The 19,548-nt window shown below is 39.1% G+C and overlaps 1 protein-coding gene across 1 annotated transcript in view; it reads left to right on the top strand.

Moving 5' to 3' along the window:
* The window catches only part of TEK (TEK receptor tyrosine kinase), a 42,816-nt gene extending 30,670 nt beyond the window's left edge, over positions 1-12,146 (top strand). The window contains exons 11-23 of the mRNA XM_065656339.1: positions 368-502; positions 1,270-1,563; positions 2,831-3,130; positions 3,617-3,774; positions 5,022-5,232; positions 6,183-6,293; positions 6,644-6,834; positions 7,951-8,064; positions 8,876-8,946; positions 9,531-9,571; positions 10,653-10,749; positions 11,228-11,327; positions 11,437-12,146. Coding sequence (XP_065512411.1) covers positions 368-502; positions 1,270-1,563; positions 2,831-3,130; positions 3,617-3,774; positions 5,022-5,232; positions 6,183-6,293; positions 6,644-6,834; positions 7,951-8,064; positions 8,876-8,946; positions 9,531-9,571; positions 10,653-10,749; positions 11,228-11,327; positions 11,437-11,511 — 1,898 coding nt within the window. The 3' untranslated portion in view covers positions 11,512-12,146. The remainder of the gene's footprint in view (positions 1-367; positions 503-1,269; positions 1,564-2,830; positions 3,131-3,616; positions 3,775-5,021; positions 5,233-6,182; positions 6,294-6,643; positions 6,835-7,950; positions 8,065-8,875; positions 8,947-9,530; positions 9,572-10,652; positions 10,750-11,227; positions 11,328-11,436) is intronic.
* Positions 12,147-19,548: the final 7,402 nt, after the last annotated feature.

Genomic DNA, 19,548 nt, shown 5'->3' with positions numbered 1-19,548 from the left:
TCCAGCCTTTTTAGACTGGAAGACTAAAATATTATATGAAACATTACAGGAACCTTAACAAGTAACAAACATCTGTTGTTACTAATTCAAGATAACCCAAGATCTGCATATGCAATTTGCATTGCCTAAATAACCAGTCTTGTTCTGTCCTGAAGGAAGGACAGATTGAAACAATCTTTGGGCTAGGTTGGATCTCAACTTAAAAAAAAAAAAAAAAAGTATTTTTTACGTCTAAATGGTTTATCTTAATGAATCAGGAACAAAAGAAGAGCCTGAGTATCTTACCTTTCAGAAATATTTTCCAAAGCTTTGTTCCTTAACATATTTCAGTATGGGCTATAGCTTTACTTTCTCCTTTTGTTGTCAGTAAAAGGCACAACCAAACGACTGGACAATCTGGAGCCAAAAACAGAATATCAGTTCTGTGTGCAGCTAAGCCGGCGAGGGGAAGGCGGGGAAGGCCACCCTGGACCACAGGCTAGCTTCACAACAGCTGCACTTGGTAAGCTGTCATCTTGGCTTTTCACAGAAGGGCTGTTTCAGCTGTTTCACTCTGTGGTCTGTTCCCTGATACCTGCCAGAGCGCTTTCATTTGAGCAAATGTGGCTGGACCTGAAAACTATGTAGACTCTTTCAAAATAATCTCAGAAAAAGAAAAAAAAAGAAGGCAGGTGGGGGTCGGGAGGAACACAGAGGTGAAGAAAACCAGAAAAAGACAGAGCTTTTCTTTTCCCTGATTGACAGATGGAGAATCTGGGAAAGGAAAATTTTGGCTGGCTATGCAGCAGAATTAGAGATAAAAATCACTTCTTTTTCCTGCCAGTCCTTCCTCATAATACCGCATCAGTCCTTCCTCTTAGTATTAGATCAGTTTAGTTTAAAAATGAAGATGTCTGAACAAGCAGAAAATCTTTTAGTCCACTGATGATACAGCCCACGCTGAATAGAGACATACAAAATAAAGGAGGATTGCATCAGGAGCTATCTAACAAGAGAGCAAAAAAGCTGTCTCCTTGTGTCTAAAAAGTGCACCTGCAACATCAGCTGAAGGAAGAGACCTTTTTGTTGACACAACTGCTGTTGATAAGATATTTTGGGACTATCAACACCTCTTCGATATAATTTCTGCCAAATCGAGTGGTGTATCAGGGATGATTACTCTTTGTCACCTGAAGCTAGGGCAAGTGGTTGGGAATAACTGGTACCCTTATTTTGGTTTGCATACCAGACATGAAATGTTGTTCCCTGTCTCACTGTGGCTTTTCCAAGGTCTTCCTCCACCAGAAGGTCTCACTCTCTTTCCAAAAAGTATGACATCACTGAATTTGTCATGGCATCCTTTAACACTGAGGACAGAAGATGACATTCGTGTTGAAGTGGAAAGGAAGAGCGTGAATGACAACGGTGATGAGAGCAGTGTTATTACTCAAGTGCCAGGAAATATGTCCACCCTGATCATTAAAGATCTTGAGCCTAGACAGCAATACATGTGCAGGGTACGGGTGAACACCAGGTCCCAAGGAGAATGGAGCAACTATCTGTATGCATGGACTTTCAGTGACAGTAAGTAGCTGATTCACATCCTTCTGTTTAGTTCTTCCTCTTTCCCCCAGTGATTAGACTGACTGTCACCTAATTACTACGTTAAAAGTAATCCTTTGTTCTGGTCACACTCAGTTCCTTATGATCACTTGTGGTTGTTATTACTATTATTATGAACATAGCTCAGTGTCTAAAGAAATTCTTGTGCTGGAAATTATCAAGAACTAATAATGAGTTTAAAAAGAAATGGAGGAAACAAACTAAAAGCTTGGGAATCCATGTCTTTATTTCAGTGTGATCCATGCCTTTGACACACATAGCATTTCTTCTCTTCTCATAATGATGAATCCATAGTATTCCCTACTCCAAAAACCATTCAGACCCTGCAGTTCAGCTATGTTGATATAGAAATAGTAGTTAAAGAAGGAAGAGAAGGTACAATGCAAGGTAAAAAGCCTTGTGACCAAAGAGTGTGTGCTATACTGAAAACCAGTGACCGCTCTTGAATTACCTGAGTGTGAGTAGTGTCCTTCCATAATGCCATAAGAAATTACCTATGTCTGTCTGAATGTCTGATGGTTGCCACTGCCCATACCACACACCGGAAAGGTGGGCTTCTTCCTCCTTACAGGTGACGTGAGGACACCCTCACTGAGGTCCTACATCTATTAACAGGAGTTTCAATGGCTGTCATGGGACACTCCAGTTTCCTGAACTCTGACACCAAACTGCACTAAGGAAAACAGAAGGGTACTGTTTTCCAGGAGAAGGTACTTAGCTTAGCAGTCATGGGTGTGTCCACAAGTCTAGAACTCACCCCCAGTGGTTGTTTTCTGTTGAAATTTGTGGACGTGTTGTTATCGATTTGCCTTCTTCCGAACAGCCTGTACGCTGACAAGGAATTGCTCCCTGCAGCAGTGAAAGTACAGGACCTGGGAATCGCGTGGGGATGGTGATTCGGTATAGCAGGAAATTAACCCTGTCTGCATTAATTTGAAAGCAATCATGTTGTCCTTGCATACAGCTCAGAATATTCATATCTTCATCCAAGGACAGCATTATAGTGAATGCCACACCATCCTCTGCTGGAAGAACGGAGTACTGCAACACGGGTGAAAGCACATCAAGTTCGTGAAACTATTGCATTCCGTTACCATAGCTCATCAACAAAATTCTGCTTCTGTTTAGCACAGCAAAAGCATCAAGAAAAGTGCTTGTCTCATTGCAGGAAGGAGAAAGAGGTGGATGTACACTCCAATGCTTTGTGTGTGTTTGTGTTTGTCCTCAGGAATCCCTCCTGCACCGTACAACATCAGGTTTTCTAACACCACAGACACATCGTCAGTCATCTCCTGGACAACTGCCGAGGGTCATTCCATCTCCTCCATCATCATCAGCTACAAAATTTATGGCAAGGCTGAGTACAACCACATTGATATTATCATAAAGAACACCAGTATTACTCAATACCATCTCAAGGGCCTTGAGCCAAACACCGTGTACCAGGTTCAGATTAATGCTCAGAACAACATTGGCTTGAGCAACCCAAACACATCATTTGAACTGAAGACTCTTCCAGAAACTAAAGGTTTGTTATTCCAGTATGCTGGACTTGCACAAACAAGGGCCAGTGGTATAAACTAGATAGCTAGGGAAAAGTAATAATATTTTTTTTAATATTAGTTTTAATTTGCTCGTCATTTTGACATACAACACAGCATCACCAAAATTTGATTCGCAGTTCACTGCATAGCATTGGTGAAGTGACAACATACAACATTTGTATGTATCCACTGCCCAACATCTCATAAATTAAAGGAGCTGCATATAATAATTAAATAAAACACTGAATGTGATCTCAGCTCTGCTCTGCCTGAATTCAGTGGTATCTGCAGGTGCTCATGCATCTGAAAGTCAGAACATCCAGTGCCCGTGACATTTTTGGAAAAAAAAGGGTCATATCACCATGTCTTTATGCATTTTACAAGGCAGGATTATTTAGCTATACATTGTTCATGGCTTTTTCAGAATTACCTGGAAATAACAATGAACTCTTTGTGTGCTTCCTTTACAGCTCCATATGAATCAAAAGGAGGCAAAATGCTGCTTATTGCCATCCTTGGCTCTGCAGGGATGACCTGTATAACAATTCTCCTGGCCTTTCTGATCATGCTGCAGTTAAAGCGAGCCAACTTCCAGCGCCGAATGGCTCAGGCTTTCCAAAATGTTGTGGTAGGTTTCCCGGTTTCCTGCGTCAGTGTGGTTATTAATTTTGACCCCATCTTTTCCTGGTTGTCTTGGGTTTTTTTTCCAAATCCTTTTCCTTGTCCTTCCCAAATGCTGTTGTCTCTTCATGTGTGCAATTAGTACTGTTATTGTAAATCTTCTCTCTTAGTCACCCCAGAGCTAAAGCAATCACAGTTATAGGCTATGAGGTAGAAAATCTGACTCAAATGAAGTTGCACGGCATTTATCCCTCTCCCTTTTCTGCCTCTTCACACCTGTATATAAGTACTGAGCCAGACAGAATGGAGGAGCCTGTTCTCCCTCTATGAAGCTGTGCCCAATTTTGAAAACTATTATATTTTTTACGTTGCTTTTGAGCACCAGTGACTGCTCCGTCATGGCTTTTCAACTTCGGGACGGTACATCAGGGATCAGTCAATGGCAGCATCGTAGCTCTGGCTGTGAGGAAATTGCTGAAGGTTGTAACACCGCAGAGATGTCTGTCTCTATATATACATATTTGTAACCTGCTGTAGTCTTTTTTTCACTCTGCTTTCCGGTGCTGTTCTCTAACTTCAGAGGGGAACCTGTGAAGTAGAATGAAGCTGGGCTAAAGAGCTACTCCTTATGGATCTTAACAGGTGGTTTTGTAAACAGGAGCCTGATACAAAAAGATGATCAGTCCCCAAGCCACATAGAATAGCTCCTGTTCCTTGTCCCAAAACTTTTTCCTCAGAAGTATTTCATGGGAACATGTACACTGAAATAGAGATGTCTCCTCAAGTATGGAGGAAGATCATTTCCTCTCTCCTTTGTTTCCTTGCTGCTTCTTTCCCCAGTCTTCCTACTGAGCCTGATCAGTACAGGATTTAGTTAAGCCTAATGTGAGATAAATCCCAAACCTGAGACTTAAAACTGGCTTTGAGATCAGTTTTACGAAATTATTTTTGTCCATCATCTCTTTCATCTTCAGGATGGTTATAAAACTATTCTGGAGGCCTAGGTCTACAAAGGTACCTATGCATAAATTAGGAGCCTGATTCATTTTGTGGGTCTGGGAGAAATGCCTGATGCAACTAGTGTTTAAAGTAGGTGTAATCGTCTCCTGCACTCACTCTCGCATAAGCAAGAGATGGACCAGGCTCTGTGTGTATGTGTACATGAGTGAGCACACACATGTTTGAGGAGTGTCATCAGAGCATTGCTCAGCAAAGTAGAAATCACAGTTAATGACATTTGCTTAACTCTTACAGAGGGAAGAGCCAGCTGTACAGTTTAACTCAGGTACTCTCACCCTGAGCAGGAAAGCAAAAAACAGCCCAGATCCCACTATTTATCCAGTTCTTGAGTGGAATGACATAAAATTTCAAGATGTGATTGGTGAAGGTAACTTCGGGCAAGTCTTGAAAGCACGCATTAAGAAAGATGGCTTACGCATGGACGCTGCAATTAAAAGGATGAAAGGTAGTAAAGAGACACTGACACTAAAGACTTTTCTTGGTTGTTTATTCCAAGAGTTTCTCTGTCATAAGAAATGCTTAGTAGCCCTCTCCTAAAGCTAAAAATATTCAAAGTTGCTAGTGAAATTGTATCAGCTGTCACCAGGCCAAGCTTTGTGCCCTGGCAAAGACTGTATTTCTGCACGGTTGATTTATATTTCTCTCTAATTGTTAACTTCATTATGGGATTTTCAATTCATAAGTCAGTACGAACTTCATGTGTGAGTCCACTTGCAAAGTAGGAACTGTTAAAAGATGCATTTAATAGAAAGAGGAGCACAGAGCTACCTTGGGGCACAGCATTCACCCATCTTGCTTTACCTTAGCCATTCAGAGACAACTGTATCTATGCATATATATATACATACATATAAACATACTGTCAGGATCACTAATTTTCTTTGTACTCACTGGGTATGACTGCCATGTTCCAGAGAGAACCATAATACATAGAATACTGCAATAACATACATATTTTCCTGCAGTTCACTAGATCATTATCTGGACAAATTGGGAAACACTCCTAAGCGTGCTGATCATTTAAAAAGAGTCCAGGTCTACACGCAGACAGAAATAATCAACAGTACGCACATGGAAATATTTTTAGGCAGACAGTTTTTGTATGACCTGCTATGGCATTTTACGTTGTCAAAAAATAAGGGAAGTAACTTCTTATATTAAGATGGTTTCCTTCTCTGCAGATGGGTGCTGCAGACATTAGATTCTCTCTTTTTTTCCTTCAATTGAAAAGTCCTACTTTTTTCAGTAAATACTAATGTATCTTAGCGTTTTTCTCTTTCTATTGGGACTGAAGCAGCAGTCCCCCATGCAGCCCAGAGTCCTCATAATTAACAACAATATGGTCATAAATTCAGTTCAAAGGGAAACATAAATGCATGCACATTTGATTTTCAGAGTATGCCTCCAAAGATGATCACAGAGACTTTGCTGGAGAACTTGAAGTTCTTTGTAAACTTGGTCATCATCCCAACATCATAAATCTTTTGGGAGCATGTGAACATCGGGGTAAGATAACTCTTGAATACATATGCTATAGTTTGGGGGGTTTTTTTAAAACGCAGTACAGCTCATAGAGCCCATAGAAATGCCATCTTACAAGCTGGTCTTTCTGTAACATTTGTTTAAAAGACAAATAAACTTTGTTTTCGATCTACAAACCCACATTAATCCTTCAGAAATTATGTTCATCAATAGCTCTAAATTCTCCTCTGCACCTAGGAATTATGGCGTACGACATTTCCCCTGCAGTCTGTTTTATGTTTATTTCTTTTTCACCCAAAGCAGTGTAACTGTCTGAATACTATTACTGACTACCTTCTACTTTGTGATATGCTCAATATGTGATGTTCCCTTAGGATATCTTTATCTTGCTATTGAATATGCCCCCCATGGAAATTTACTGGACTTCCTTCGGAAAAGCAGAGTGCTAGAGACAGACCCAGCATTTGCTATTGCCAACAGTACTGCATCTACACTTTCCTCTCAGCAGCTTCTGCATTTTGCAGCAGACGTTGCTAGAGGGATGGACTATTTGAGCCAGAAACAGGTCAGTCTTCAACTCTCTACCCACTGAAAGCACAGCATTTCAATTTTCAGAGACAATGTCTTTTAACGAAATCAAATGAAGGTTTTAATTTTGGTTTCTATAGTACCTACTGGATGAGTTTTATTTTGTTGCGTTCACTAAGCCCTATCCGTGCTGCTTTGACTAAAAGCAAGTTAATTTTCTTCATGCAGTTAGAAACCTCTTTTTCACAGCTAGCATGGTCATTATTTGGATTTAGTTTTAGAACAAGAAGATAACAGAGTTAATGTTTTTAATTTTTCTGGTCTGAGAGCTAAGGACATTTTGAGCGCTCTGCCCACAGGTGTGAGGCATCGAGGAAGGGGGTCATGGATGGGGCAGAGCTTGACTGACACCCAGACTGATCAATAAAAATATTCCATCCCATTAGTGTCATGCTTCATATTTAAGGAGAGTCGGGATCTTCCAGCGTTTTCTCTCTCGTGCATTCTCTGGCTATTCTCTTCACTCTAAGAGACCTGATCAGGGGAGTTCTGTTTGGGACTTTCGTTAGTTCAGCCTTTTGCCATCCTGCTGATAGCACTCTGGGCCTTTCTGCCTTTTCCCTCTTTTCTCTCTCTCTGGGATCAGCTGTTGGGACCAGGTGCTATTTCCTGGGGCTGGCTGCTCATTGTGGACAGAGTTCATGAGGAATTGCATTATCGTTTTTTTATATTCTATTTTATATATATATATTTACTAGTAGTCTATTAGCATTTTGTTATTTTATTAAACAGTGTTTATCTCAATCCAAGTTTCTCCCTTCCCTTTCAATTCTCTCCCCTATTTGGGGGGTGAGAGGGGAGCGACTGAGCGGCTATCATGGTTGTATTGCTAGCTTGGGTTAAACCATGACACTATCAAATGCTGTGGTCATGGGCAATCAAGGAAAAGGCATTTAAACGTACAAAGAACACTGTAACTAACTGCTTTCATCTTCAGATAATGCTTGGTACTGGCATACCAAGCCACTTGTTTTGAGTTTTGTTCTTATTCTGAATGTTTGCAATTTTCAATATAGCACTAAGATAATACATGGAAAGCTCATAGATACCGTGGTGACTTCCTTTTTTTCTTTTTTTTTTTTTTTAATTTTAGTTTATTCATCGAGATTTAGCAGCAAGAAACATCTTGGTAGGAGAAAACTATGTTGCAAAAATAGCTGACTTTGGCTTATCAAGAGGTCAAGAAGTTTATGTTAAGAAGACCATGGTAAGGATCAGAACACGCTGATATAGTCTGTTTTCCTCATTTTTTGTTTTCTTGTTTCTTACTTTGTGTTTTCATATAAACAAAAATGCAGACTCAGGTACTGAAGAAGTGATTATTTAAATGTTATCTATTAACATGTATAAATATCTATATTGTGTTTATTTATATATGTATATGTATTGTATACCATGTTTATAATATAATATACAGTACGATTGAAAATTATTTATATGAATATGGATGGCAGTAAAATAATCAATTTTGCGGCCAGTTATAAGATTAGTAAAAATGTATTATATAAACCATATAATATATTTTTGATGTATGAAGTGGATATGTGCATGTGGCTGGATCTGTACAGCTATGAAAATAATATTTTCATACCAAAACTTGTCCAGCTGAGGCAAGCTGGTCTAATTCTATTGAATGAGGCCAAAGCTAGCAAGGTAGTAACCAGAGACATGTCAGGGCTAATGCTCTGGAAGATCTGGAAGAGGAAGATGTGTAATAAGCATCATGTAGTCACAGACCAGGAATAACACTGGGTGGTTAAGGAAACAGCATTAGTTAGAGGCATTGTAAGATATTACTCAGGAATTATTTCCATTTACTCTTGATGTTGGTTGGATGTTTTAACAGTCCATTTGAGAAGTAAGTGCACAACTTAAAGAAATGTTTATTGACTTGATTAAGCTTACTTGCATAAAGTCAGTTTTCATTAAAGGTAACATAGAGAAAAATTGTTGGGGTGTAAATTGCAATATTGCTATTCCAACCACTAGCAAATAAACTTTCATGAAATAATTTCCAGGGACGGCTTCCAGTGCGATGGATGGCAATCGAGTCTTTGAATTACAGTGTGTACACCACAAACAGTGATGTGTAAGTATGTTTTCAAGTGGTCCTTCTGTAATAAAGAAATATTTCTCAGTATCAAGGAAAATTTGACATCCACTCGACTCAAAAAAATCAGTAGTCGTGTCAGCATGAGTGAGCAATGGAAGCAGAAATAAAAATCACAACAAAAAGGTTACTTTGTTTAATCATCAGTGTCTGAACCAGCTCTGCATTCATAAGCTAATTGGATTTAGGCTACTACTTAACAATTTTCCTCATTTGAAATCATACATCTAATGCATACTTGGGAGATCCTGAGGAACTCAGTATTTTAGTCAGGAAACTGGAAGTGATATTTGGAAAAGCAATTCTGCAATAGTGCTATTTTCTGAGACCTCACAGTCTAGTAGAAGACTCCAGTTGATGGACTCAGAGTGAATTAATTTTGCTAAAGATCTCACTCCTGCTTTCTTATTCTATGTTCTCTATTGATATACAAAAAGTAATTTAAAAATATAAAATAATGAGTGACACTTCTCTGTGTTCTCTGAATACTAGCAAAACTACCATTTTAAAATATGAAATCTTGCTGCATTCTTGTTGCACTCCATAATATCCCTCTGTTGCAGATGGTCATACGGTGTCCTATTATGGGAAATCGTTAGTTTAGGTAAGTATCTGAATTTTGTACTGCACAAATAAACCAATCTGAGCCAAGCCAGCTCCGTCTGTTAAAAATTTATTCCTTTGCAACACATTTCTATTTTTTCTCCTTCATTCTACTAAATTTTATTTTTCTTCAGTATGCTTGGAAATGTAATTGTCACATTCTTATTTCAGGTATCATTCTAAATGAGAAAAACATAACGACTATGTTTTCATTGCACTACAAAACCTATGCCATATGTAAATGTAAAATCCAGTATATCACATGATTTATAGCCCTAATTCAGTATGTTTTGAGTTTGACGGATGGCTTTTCCTTAGCCTTCCTGAGCTTTAAATCAAGACATATTTTCATGGCGATGGGGGGAGGAGTGAATATCTACTCCAAGTATTCTCGAATAAAATTTTTGAACATTAATCTTCAAATAAAATTTAGAGTTGATTCCTGCACACAGGTCTATTCATGATATATGTGATATGGCCTCAAAACATTCAAAATGACTGTGTTACGTGGCATGTATGATTTGCCTTGGAGTGTGCCCCATGGTTTGTTGGCCAAGAGGTGCGCACTGTGTGACTAACCATGAACAACTGCCCTCTAATTTGTTACCAGATTTCCTTGCTAAATGGGTTTGTGCTACGTACAGGTGGGAACTAACACACCACAGTGTGGAAAACCAAGAGTCTAAGCAACCAAACATCTGCGAAAAGGGGCAAAACCAGCTTAACAGTAATAGCTCCATGATCTCATTAATACCATGCTAATGAAGGAATGTCTTTCCTATTGCCATCAAAGGTATTGCGAAACTAGCTCAAACGTAATGAGGTGTAGGTCCTTAGAGTTGTAGAGAAATTCAGGCCAGCACCGCAGACCATAAAAGTTTATACTCGCTTTTATTTTTCTCTTCGATACTGTGCATTAAGCAGTATGGAAACATTATTGACAAAAATGTAGCTGCAAAATATTCCCTAATATTGGCCTAATTTACCTGTTACTAAGATAGTCTTATTTTTCACTTCTACTATGAAATTAAACTTTATTAAAAAAACATTGTGTTGATGTCAATGGTTAAATGCTGCCTTAGGTGGAACACCATATTGCGGAATGACCTGCGCAGAACTCTATGAAAAACTGCCTCAAGGGTACAGACTGGAAAAGCCTCTCAACTGTGATGATGAAGTGTAAGTAACTGCCTCGGTAAAAAGAATGAAACAGAATAACACATCTGCTATACGAAATACATGATATCTACAAGAAAACAATAATCCAAGCCTGTTTTTTTTTTCTTTCAGGGAAACAGAGAAACTACATTAAAAATATATATATTTTTTTAAAGGGTGTCCAAGTGGAAATAATTACTTAAGTCCTTTTGTACCAAATATGCACTGTTATTTGCCATGAACCTTTTCCCAGCTCTCTGCTCCTGCCACATATCCTGTTCTTTACACACCACGGCTGGACTTTAGCTCAAGGAGAGCTTTTTGATTATTCCAGAGAAAAAAAATTCTATTCAGACAGCAATCAGCTGTGGAAAATGTAACTCCAGCTATGTATAAATCCATTTTCCTTTGAAATACGGGGTGTGCACAATCTTCCAATAAACATGAAAGTGTAGCTTTAACTTATGTATCTAAACTATCAAATGCTTGATTTTTAAAGGTATGACCTAATGAGACAGTGCTGGAGAGAGAAACCATATGAAAGACCATCATTTGCTCAGATACTGGTGTCACTGAACAGGATGTTAGAAGAAAGAAAGGTAAGAATGAATCCCTATAAAAGAATTAGGCAATGAGTAATTTCAGTACCATTTAGGATTCTCAACGTAATGCACCCTGCATTACACTCTCTGTTTATTTCCTCTCCAGACCTATGTGAATACTACCCTGTACGAGAAGTTTACTTATGCAGGAATTGATTGCTCTGCTGAAGAAGCTGCTTAAAAGAGGAGAAATCTTCAATCACCAACATGTATTGAAGAGAAGCAAAACTCAATCTGCTGGAGCCCAAAATGTGATGTGCTGTGTGGAACTGTGTATAGCTCTAACTGTACATAGCACATTCATACTGTTTTACTACAGATATGTGTATATCACATAGTAACCTCTGCCTCCACAGGCTGTGGAAGTGTATATACTATCCAGAGCAGGAACAGACCAAAGGCATGAAATCTGCTGTTTCATATGCAGGGTTTTCTTTTTTCCCAGTCATGTAGATAGACTGTATACATACAACGGTTGTAATGCATTAGGTATTGCCATCTTAGATATTTTTTACACTTAACAAGAGCTACTGATAGCAGAGTTGGTATCTTATAGCAGTATTCCATAGACATTTTTCATTGTGGTTCAAAGAAAAATGCTAAGCCTAATGCGACAATGGGAGTTGGAAGCAGATGTCAATCCAGTATGCTGTCCAAGGATAATTAAATATTAAGTAAGAGTTCTATGTGAATGTTAAAGTAAGCTGGTAGAAATAATCTGTTCAAAAATTCTACTGACACTTGTAAAATATAAGGCATGCTATTGCTCTTTAATTGTCCATTTTAACAGTCAATGGTTGCCTATATGCAAAACTACGCATAAGTTTTGAAGTGTTTCATGCTATCGAAGGCAGCTGTACAGCAGCTATCACGAAGCCTAGGATTGAGGAACATACGATTAGGTTGGTGCAAAAGTAATTGCAGTTTTGGACTGCAAATTTTAAATCATTATAACTAGGCTCAAACGTACCTTGATTAATCAAAATAGGAACCATTACATGTGACACATTTTTGCCAATAAGAAATAAGTTTGTTTCTTCCTATAGCATAAAGATCTTCGGGTCAATGAACTCTTGGAAAGCATTTTGTGCATCCTGCTGGTTGTAGAAGCATTTTCCCTGCAAAAAGTTGTCAAGACGCTTGAAGAAGTGGTAGTCGGTTGGTGAGAGGTCAGGTGAATAAGGCCAAACTTTGTAGCCCAATTCGTTCAACTTTCGAGCCGTGGGCTGTGCAACGTGCAGTCTGGCATTGTCATAGAGAAGAACTGGGCCCTTTCTCTTGATCAATGCCGGCTGCAGGCACTGCAGTTTTTAGTGCATCTCATTGATTTGCTGAACATCCTTCTCAGATGGAATGGTTTTGCTGGGATTCAGACAGCTGTAGTGGATCAGACTGGCAGCAGACCACCAAACAGTGACCATGACCTTTTATTGGCACCAGTTTGGCTTTGGGAATTGCTTTGGAGGTTATATCGGTCCAACCTCTGAGCTGGTCATCGCCAGTTGTTGTATAAAATCCATTTTTCGTCACATGTCACAATCTGTTTGAGAACTGGTACGTTGTTGTTGCGTAGAATAAGAGAAGATGACACAAGTCACTTTTTTTTTTTTTGCGGTCTGCTCATGAGGCATCCACTTATTGAGCTTATTCACCTTCCCAATTTGCTTCAAATGCTGAATGACCATAAAATGGTTGACATTGAGTTCTTCAGCAACTTCTTGTGTACTTGTAAGAGGATCAGCTTTGACGATTGCTCTCAGTTGTTCATTGTCAATTTCCAACGGCCGGACACTATGCTCCTCATCTCCGAGGCTCTCGTCTCTTTTGTGAAACTTCTTGACCCACCACTGCACTGTATGTCCGTTAGCCGTTCCTGGGCCAAATGTATTGTTGACGTTGCCAGTTGTCTCTGCTGCTTTATGACCCATTTTGAACTCGAATAAGAAAATTGCTCAAATTTGCTTTTGTCTAACATCATTTCCATAGTCTAAAATAAATATAAAATAAACAGCAGGTAATAAGTCATTAGCAAAAAAATAAAGCCAGAAAAGCACATTAAAATGGTGTATAACATAACCACATTTATTTAAGAATGTATTGCAATATCAAACAGCAAATTTCAACAATGCAAAAACTGCAATTCGTTTTGCACCAACCTAATACATATTGTAAAACACATGTTTACAATTAACGGGGATATACATGGGGATTACTCAATTTGTATTTCATTTAATAATTTCACTGCATAATTATAGATTACTACCTATTATATACAAGAAGAGCTTACTTACTTTTGCTTATTTTATCCCTTATGCAGCCTGTAGTATGGTATGGCCTCTTAAAAATAATATACTGAATTGCTTCAAAAATATTTTACCTGCCAGAAAGATCTTCCAGTCCTTAGATCAGACAAATAGAGGCAGGACTGGCCTGAGCTTACGGTATCAAGTCAACCATGTGGGATCCTGTGGACTCACCTCTTCAAACTTCACATCTCAGCTCATGTCATGCTTTGCACGTATGTTCCCCTCAGCCCCCTGTGGCTCACCACCTAATAAATGACCATCGGACCACAGTAACTTTCTAGCTGGGTGGATCAGGTCACCCTCCAAGACTTGGAGGAAGACGCTAGAGAGAGAAAGAGAAAAAGGTTTCCCCTTCTTATACTTAGCTTGTGGGTGGGAATTCGGTTGGTTACAAGGCAGGGATATCACAGCAGAGTAACATTACTGGCATATGCCAGGCTGACTGAAATAGGAAAAGCACCAAGAGCCTTACTAAAAGGGAATAAGTCAACAAACAAGGATGATGAGAGCACTTGTGTGGCCTTGAGAGAAGCAGAGCTTGCACTTTAAGTACAGGTGCCACAATTGGAGTTTTCAAAGAGTGCACAGGCTCACTGGTCCAAGGAACAACTCCAAAATAGAAAAAGAAAAAAAATTCCACTGTATTTTTCATGAAGGACCACTTGGCAGGGCACTTTTGAAGCATCAGTATTGCATTAGCAGTCCAGTGAGGTGAACAGGAGTGGATTTCCATGGGTGTTTTCTAGGCTGCTAAGCAAAGCTAGCTAACAACTTCTGCTGGAACTGTTCCATTTTCTGTACAGCATTTTTCATGAGTCCAAAACAGATCACTGTCTCACACATTTCTAACAAGCAGACACAACCCTCTATTCTGCTACTTGATATGAACCCCATCTTCTGTGGGAAACTTTTACTTGGACCCATGTGCCACATAAAGAAAGAATCAGTGTCATTCATCAACCCAATAGGTCTGAACACTCTCCACATTTTAAGTGCTCAAGTCTCACTGTAAATTTAGCTGAAGGTCATTTAAGTGTCCTTATAAATGTTCACCATACCTTCATTTAACACTGTGGCATGCATCAACATTCTAATCTGCCGTAATGAAATATACGATTTATTTAAATTGACATTTAAAAAAATACACAAAAGAAAACAATAACCCAAATACACAGCTTGAGATGTCTCTGTTCAGTCTATACATCACAGAACTACAGCTATTAAAAACATCCACCAGTTCTGTCAGTCTCAGACAAATTGCTTCTATACTTGCGACATGCACTGGGTATCTCAAGTTCAATACCTAGATTTTACTGTCTGTATCCAGTGCTGGAAAGCCCGACTTATGGCAGTAGGTGGCGTATTGTTTTCAGCTTAACCATTAGCAGGTTGTGTGTTCTGCCTTCCACAGCACAACACATCAGATCCCACGTCCTGTCCTCCCCAAGTGACCTCCATTTGTTTCTTTGCTGTCAAGAACATAATGCTACCAGTGCGAGGAGTTTTACATTATTTCAAATACCCTACATCCTAACATTCTTTATACAACTCCACCTGTTTACACCTGTCAACATCTATGCACAAGCTTAGTGTATCATCGGCTATTCCTCATGTTGTTTTTTTTAACACCACACCACTAGTTTTCCTATATGCTCTCACATACAGTTACCAAGCTCATACTCTGTACAAGTTTTGGCTAGGAAAGAAAACAAGCGTTTCAGACAAGTGGAGCTGGCCATGCTTTGAGGAATATGTGATGCAGAATGGCAGGTAACTGCTTACAATCAACTGTTATCTGTAGTTTAAAAAGAAATTATCAGACACCTGATCAGAGAAAGCAGAACCTTTAGGAACAAAAAGACAGGAGCGACGCCTCCATACAACTTCTTCACCAAGCCCTCTCTCCCTCACCATCCTAAACTTCCATTTAGTGCAACAGCTCTGATTGCTCAGCAGTCAGTGTAGACAAAAAAAAGTCCTTAACGTATCTAAGAGAAACTCAAGACCTACAGAAGAACACAGCGTACTTAGCAGGAAAGCTAAGAAACAATCTAAGAACAGACATCGCCGGCTAGTGTAATGCAAGGTTCACTAGATACCATCATGAGGGGAGAGATAACGAAAGCTCAAAGAATCACCTTAACTCTGATGATATTGTCTGAAAAGTAAGGTATAACTACTCTTTGGGGATGTCTGAATTCAGCTAATGCACTCAATGGCTGCACTTCTCCTGCTCCTCAGTAACAGAAAAAAAGTACACATCTGGGCTTAAAAATGATGGGGATATTTAATGCTTACTTCTCTGTGGACAGACTGCACCTGACAACTTTGAAGCCAAACACAGTCCCTCTCTGCTACCTAAAATATAATGATCAGGCATTTGCTGAAACCGAAATATAAAATGTTGACTATTACATACATTTCATTAAAACATATAAATACCTGATGGAAAAATGAAAGCAGATGAAGTAGCCTCGTCTCAGTAGTATCCAGTGACAGGGTAAGAGGCAATCAGCATAAACAGGAATCTAAGGAAATTCCACTGAGGGTGGTCAAGCCCTGGAAGAGGTTGCCCAGAGAGGCTGTAGAGTGTCCAGCCTTAGAGATATCCAAAGCCTGACTGGACAACGCAGAGGACTAGACTGGGTGATACCTTCCAATCCCACCTATACTGTGATTCTGTGAACTCTGCAAGGTAGGGGAAAGGGAATGCAGAAAATAAGCAGAGGACCAGCTACAGAGCATGAGCAATTAAATTGCAAGGGTATAGTTCAGCTGTGGTGAAACCCAAGTTTTTCTTCTTGCTGCTAATTTCCTCCCTGGGCTGGTACGTGACATTCCCTGCTCCCAACACACCATTTTGCTTTCTCCCAAGTCAAACACTGATCTGCCATTCCCATGTGCAAGGTGATGATGGGTTGGACACAGGGGAACACTGATTAAACAGCTGGAACAAAGCAAGCCAAACTGTTCCAGGCTATAAGCTAAAATCCTCAATCAAGCAAACCTAGTGTAATGTTTTCTTATAAGACTTCAGAGCTCTCCCAAATACTCACTTAGTAGCACAATATATCACACAGGCAGCCATATTCCCACGGTAGGAGCCAATAGTTTTGGCAAGTCCCTCTGTAAACTGTAGAGGTCCAACCAGACCACACCAGCCTCTCACATCTCCAAAACACAAACTAAGCTTCCAGCTCCTGAAGATGCTGTATCAGGTTTTGCAGTAGCTAAGTCTGTATCATAAATATATGTGGGAAAGAGAAATGTAAGCTTGTGGCAGCCAGCAGGAGAGAGATGACAGAAATAAGACCATTAAGTCACTGTTCCAATAATTAACTTCATGGTATATATATAGATATATATATACACACACACCACTTTTCCATTTTAGTGAAACCTCATTAAAGCCACCTTCTGATGCTGGAAGTATTTTGATATTTTTACAGAAAACTGAGTATATAAAACTTTTACTTATTGTGCACAGTATGTTATCCATTTGGTTTTAGTAATTCAATAGTCAACTACAAGATGAAGTAATGAACAGAACAAATCAGATGATGGAAGTTCCTCAGATGGCCTATAGAGCCTCAAGAGTTACCAGTTTAGTCACTGCCAACAGCCTGTTGGATGACTAACAGAGGTTTCTCTGCTAAGTAGAACAGGCTCAACAGAGCAGACATTCATCTCTTTCCTTGGGTTTACTCAAAGCAAAATAATAAAAGCAATCTTCAGTAAAAAGACCTACTTTCCAAGCTGGGAGGGTCCATGAGCAAGTCTACCCCTCTGTAAAGTACATGCCAAAGCCCCTTCTCTAAGCTGTAGTAGAGCCTGTATGCAAGACATTAATATCGAAAGAATTATTACCTATTCTTGGGTGAAAAAAATCAGAAACTTTTTTTTATTTTTGACATTCTGAGCAGCAGATACAGGACAATAAATAGGCAATGCCATTTCTAACTACAGCTATCGCCTGTCAGTATCTCACAGAACAGGACAGCCCCCAAACACTTTAATGAGCAAGAAGCAGCTGCAGCGATTTTTAACCTTCAATACAGATTTAGTCATGTAGTGTACTCATTCTTCAGGGCACATCTGTGAGAACTTTAGACTAGGGATCTTCTCTTCCAGGTTCCTCAGTGGAGACCATTTTTCCTCACCAGCCTCTGCTTGCTTTCACAAAACAGCGCAAAGCAGAACTTCATCAAGAGACAGTGTTGTAAAAAATTTCCTTATGTTTCCTTGACACAAAAATAAGGGGCAGACTTTAAAACCCTCCTCTGAAGGCAGCAGATTCTGAATGCTATCTTAAGTGGGAGACAGGGAATCATATATTGGAGCATAGTCCAATTTTAGCTGAAGCAGTGAACATATTTACTTCTTGAAATACTCTACTTCTTGGGAACCCTTTCAAGTCAAAGCTTATTGATTTTACAGTTGAAAAGCTTCCTACAGGCTAAACTTTTTTAAAAGAGACCAGATGATACTGCTCCAAAAAGAGGCCACTTTTCTACCATTACACCTTTTTGTGTCAATTACTACATTAAAAATGACCAAGTTTGTTTTCTTTCTCAAAGCAGATGGAGAGGCAGAGAGAGGCAGGAAGGGAAGGAAAAAATAAAACAAACTTTAATCACACAGCAGAAACTTAAGTTTTATTTCAGAGGCTGAACAAGGTGAAATCCAAAATTATATCCAGAACTTTAAACAATAAGTACTTTCACTTACTGCAAATGTTAGTTTTCAGCCACAGTAGTAATGGTAATTATAGAAATAATAATCTTAACAGAAAAGAAAAAAATGCATGGGCTTGCTGTTTAAACACAAGAACTTACTTTGAGCATCTTACTTGTATTTTGTGCATTTGTTTTCACCTTCCTGTACATCTTAAGCTTCAGAAGCAGACACAGTCAGGTTTTCCCATTAGGTTTTTCCATTGTCCTGTTTTTTACATCAGAAAAATAATACTGACGCATTACAGAGCAGTGAGCCAAACTGAAGTAGATTTCCCCCCCACACCTTGTTCCTCCAAAGCTATAATCATCATCATTTTCTCCTTTTATTATCCTCCTTGACCTTCCAAAGGATTAGTTCCATACAAGCAACTGCATCATTCCTGGAATTATGACCACCAACTAGAGGAAACCAAAAAAAATTAGAAGTGTTAGATTATGTATTTCTTTATTAAAAAAATGGTAGCTTTGTTTATTAAGCTGAACAATTGCTGAGACAACTGCTGACAATACTTGGTATTCACACAGTTTTCAGTGCAACTTCTTGCTACCAGAACTCAAAGTAATAACCACATGCTTCTAGCAGTCCCGTATTGTCTGGCAATATTCAGTTTTCCACTGCATCCTCCAGCTTCAATATTCAATGGAACCTGGATTAGTAACCTGGAGTATCCAAGATAACTGCCTTTGGAAAACCAGCCTCTCTAAGTCATGTACTTCCAAATCAGAAGTTGAAAGAGTAACCACTGGCAAGTTGAGTTTGCAACTAGATAAATATCTACCTTGGTTAATTAAGGACAATCTACTTGTCCTGAGCTACTGAAATGCTCCACAAAATCTGAAAAGAGCTAAAGGATTTAAATTATATATGGTTACATGTTTTTATTACATGTTTAGTCAGAGCTTTAAAAGTCAAGAACTTACAAGTTTATATGTTTTACACAATTACCATACCTACAAAAAGTACAGTAGAAAGGTTTTAATGCATTCTGGCTGAAAAATAGAATTAGTCATCCAAACAAGAAATGCATACAATCCTCTCTTTGGTTGGCACTTACTGGAGGCACCAGAATACCCTTCCTAATGTTAAATCAATACAAGACATTGGTGGCTGCCAGGATAATGGTAGTTAAGTGGTGACAGTTCTGAGCACTTCCTACTGAAAACCAAAGATGTATA

This window comes from Caloenas nicobarica, chromosome Z (assembly GCF_036013445.1).
Source record: "Caloenas nicobarica isolate bCalNic1 chromosome Z, bCalNic1.hap1, whole genome shotgun sequence".
Taxonomy (NCBI): Eukaryota; Metazoa; Chordata; class Aves; order Columbiformes; family Columbidae; genus Caloenas; species Caloenas nicobarica.
The sequence above is the reverse complement of the archived record's forward strand: the minus strand, read 5'-3'. Positions and strand labels throughout refer to the sequence as shown.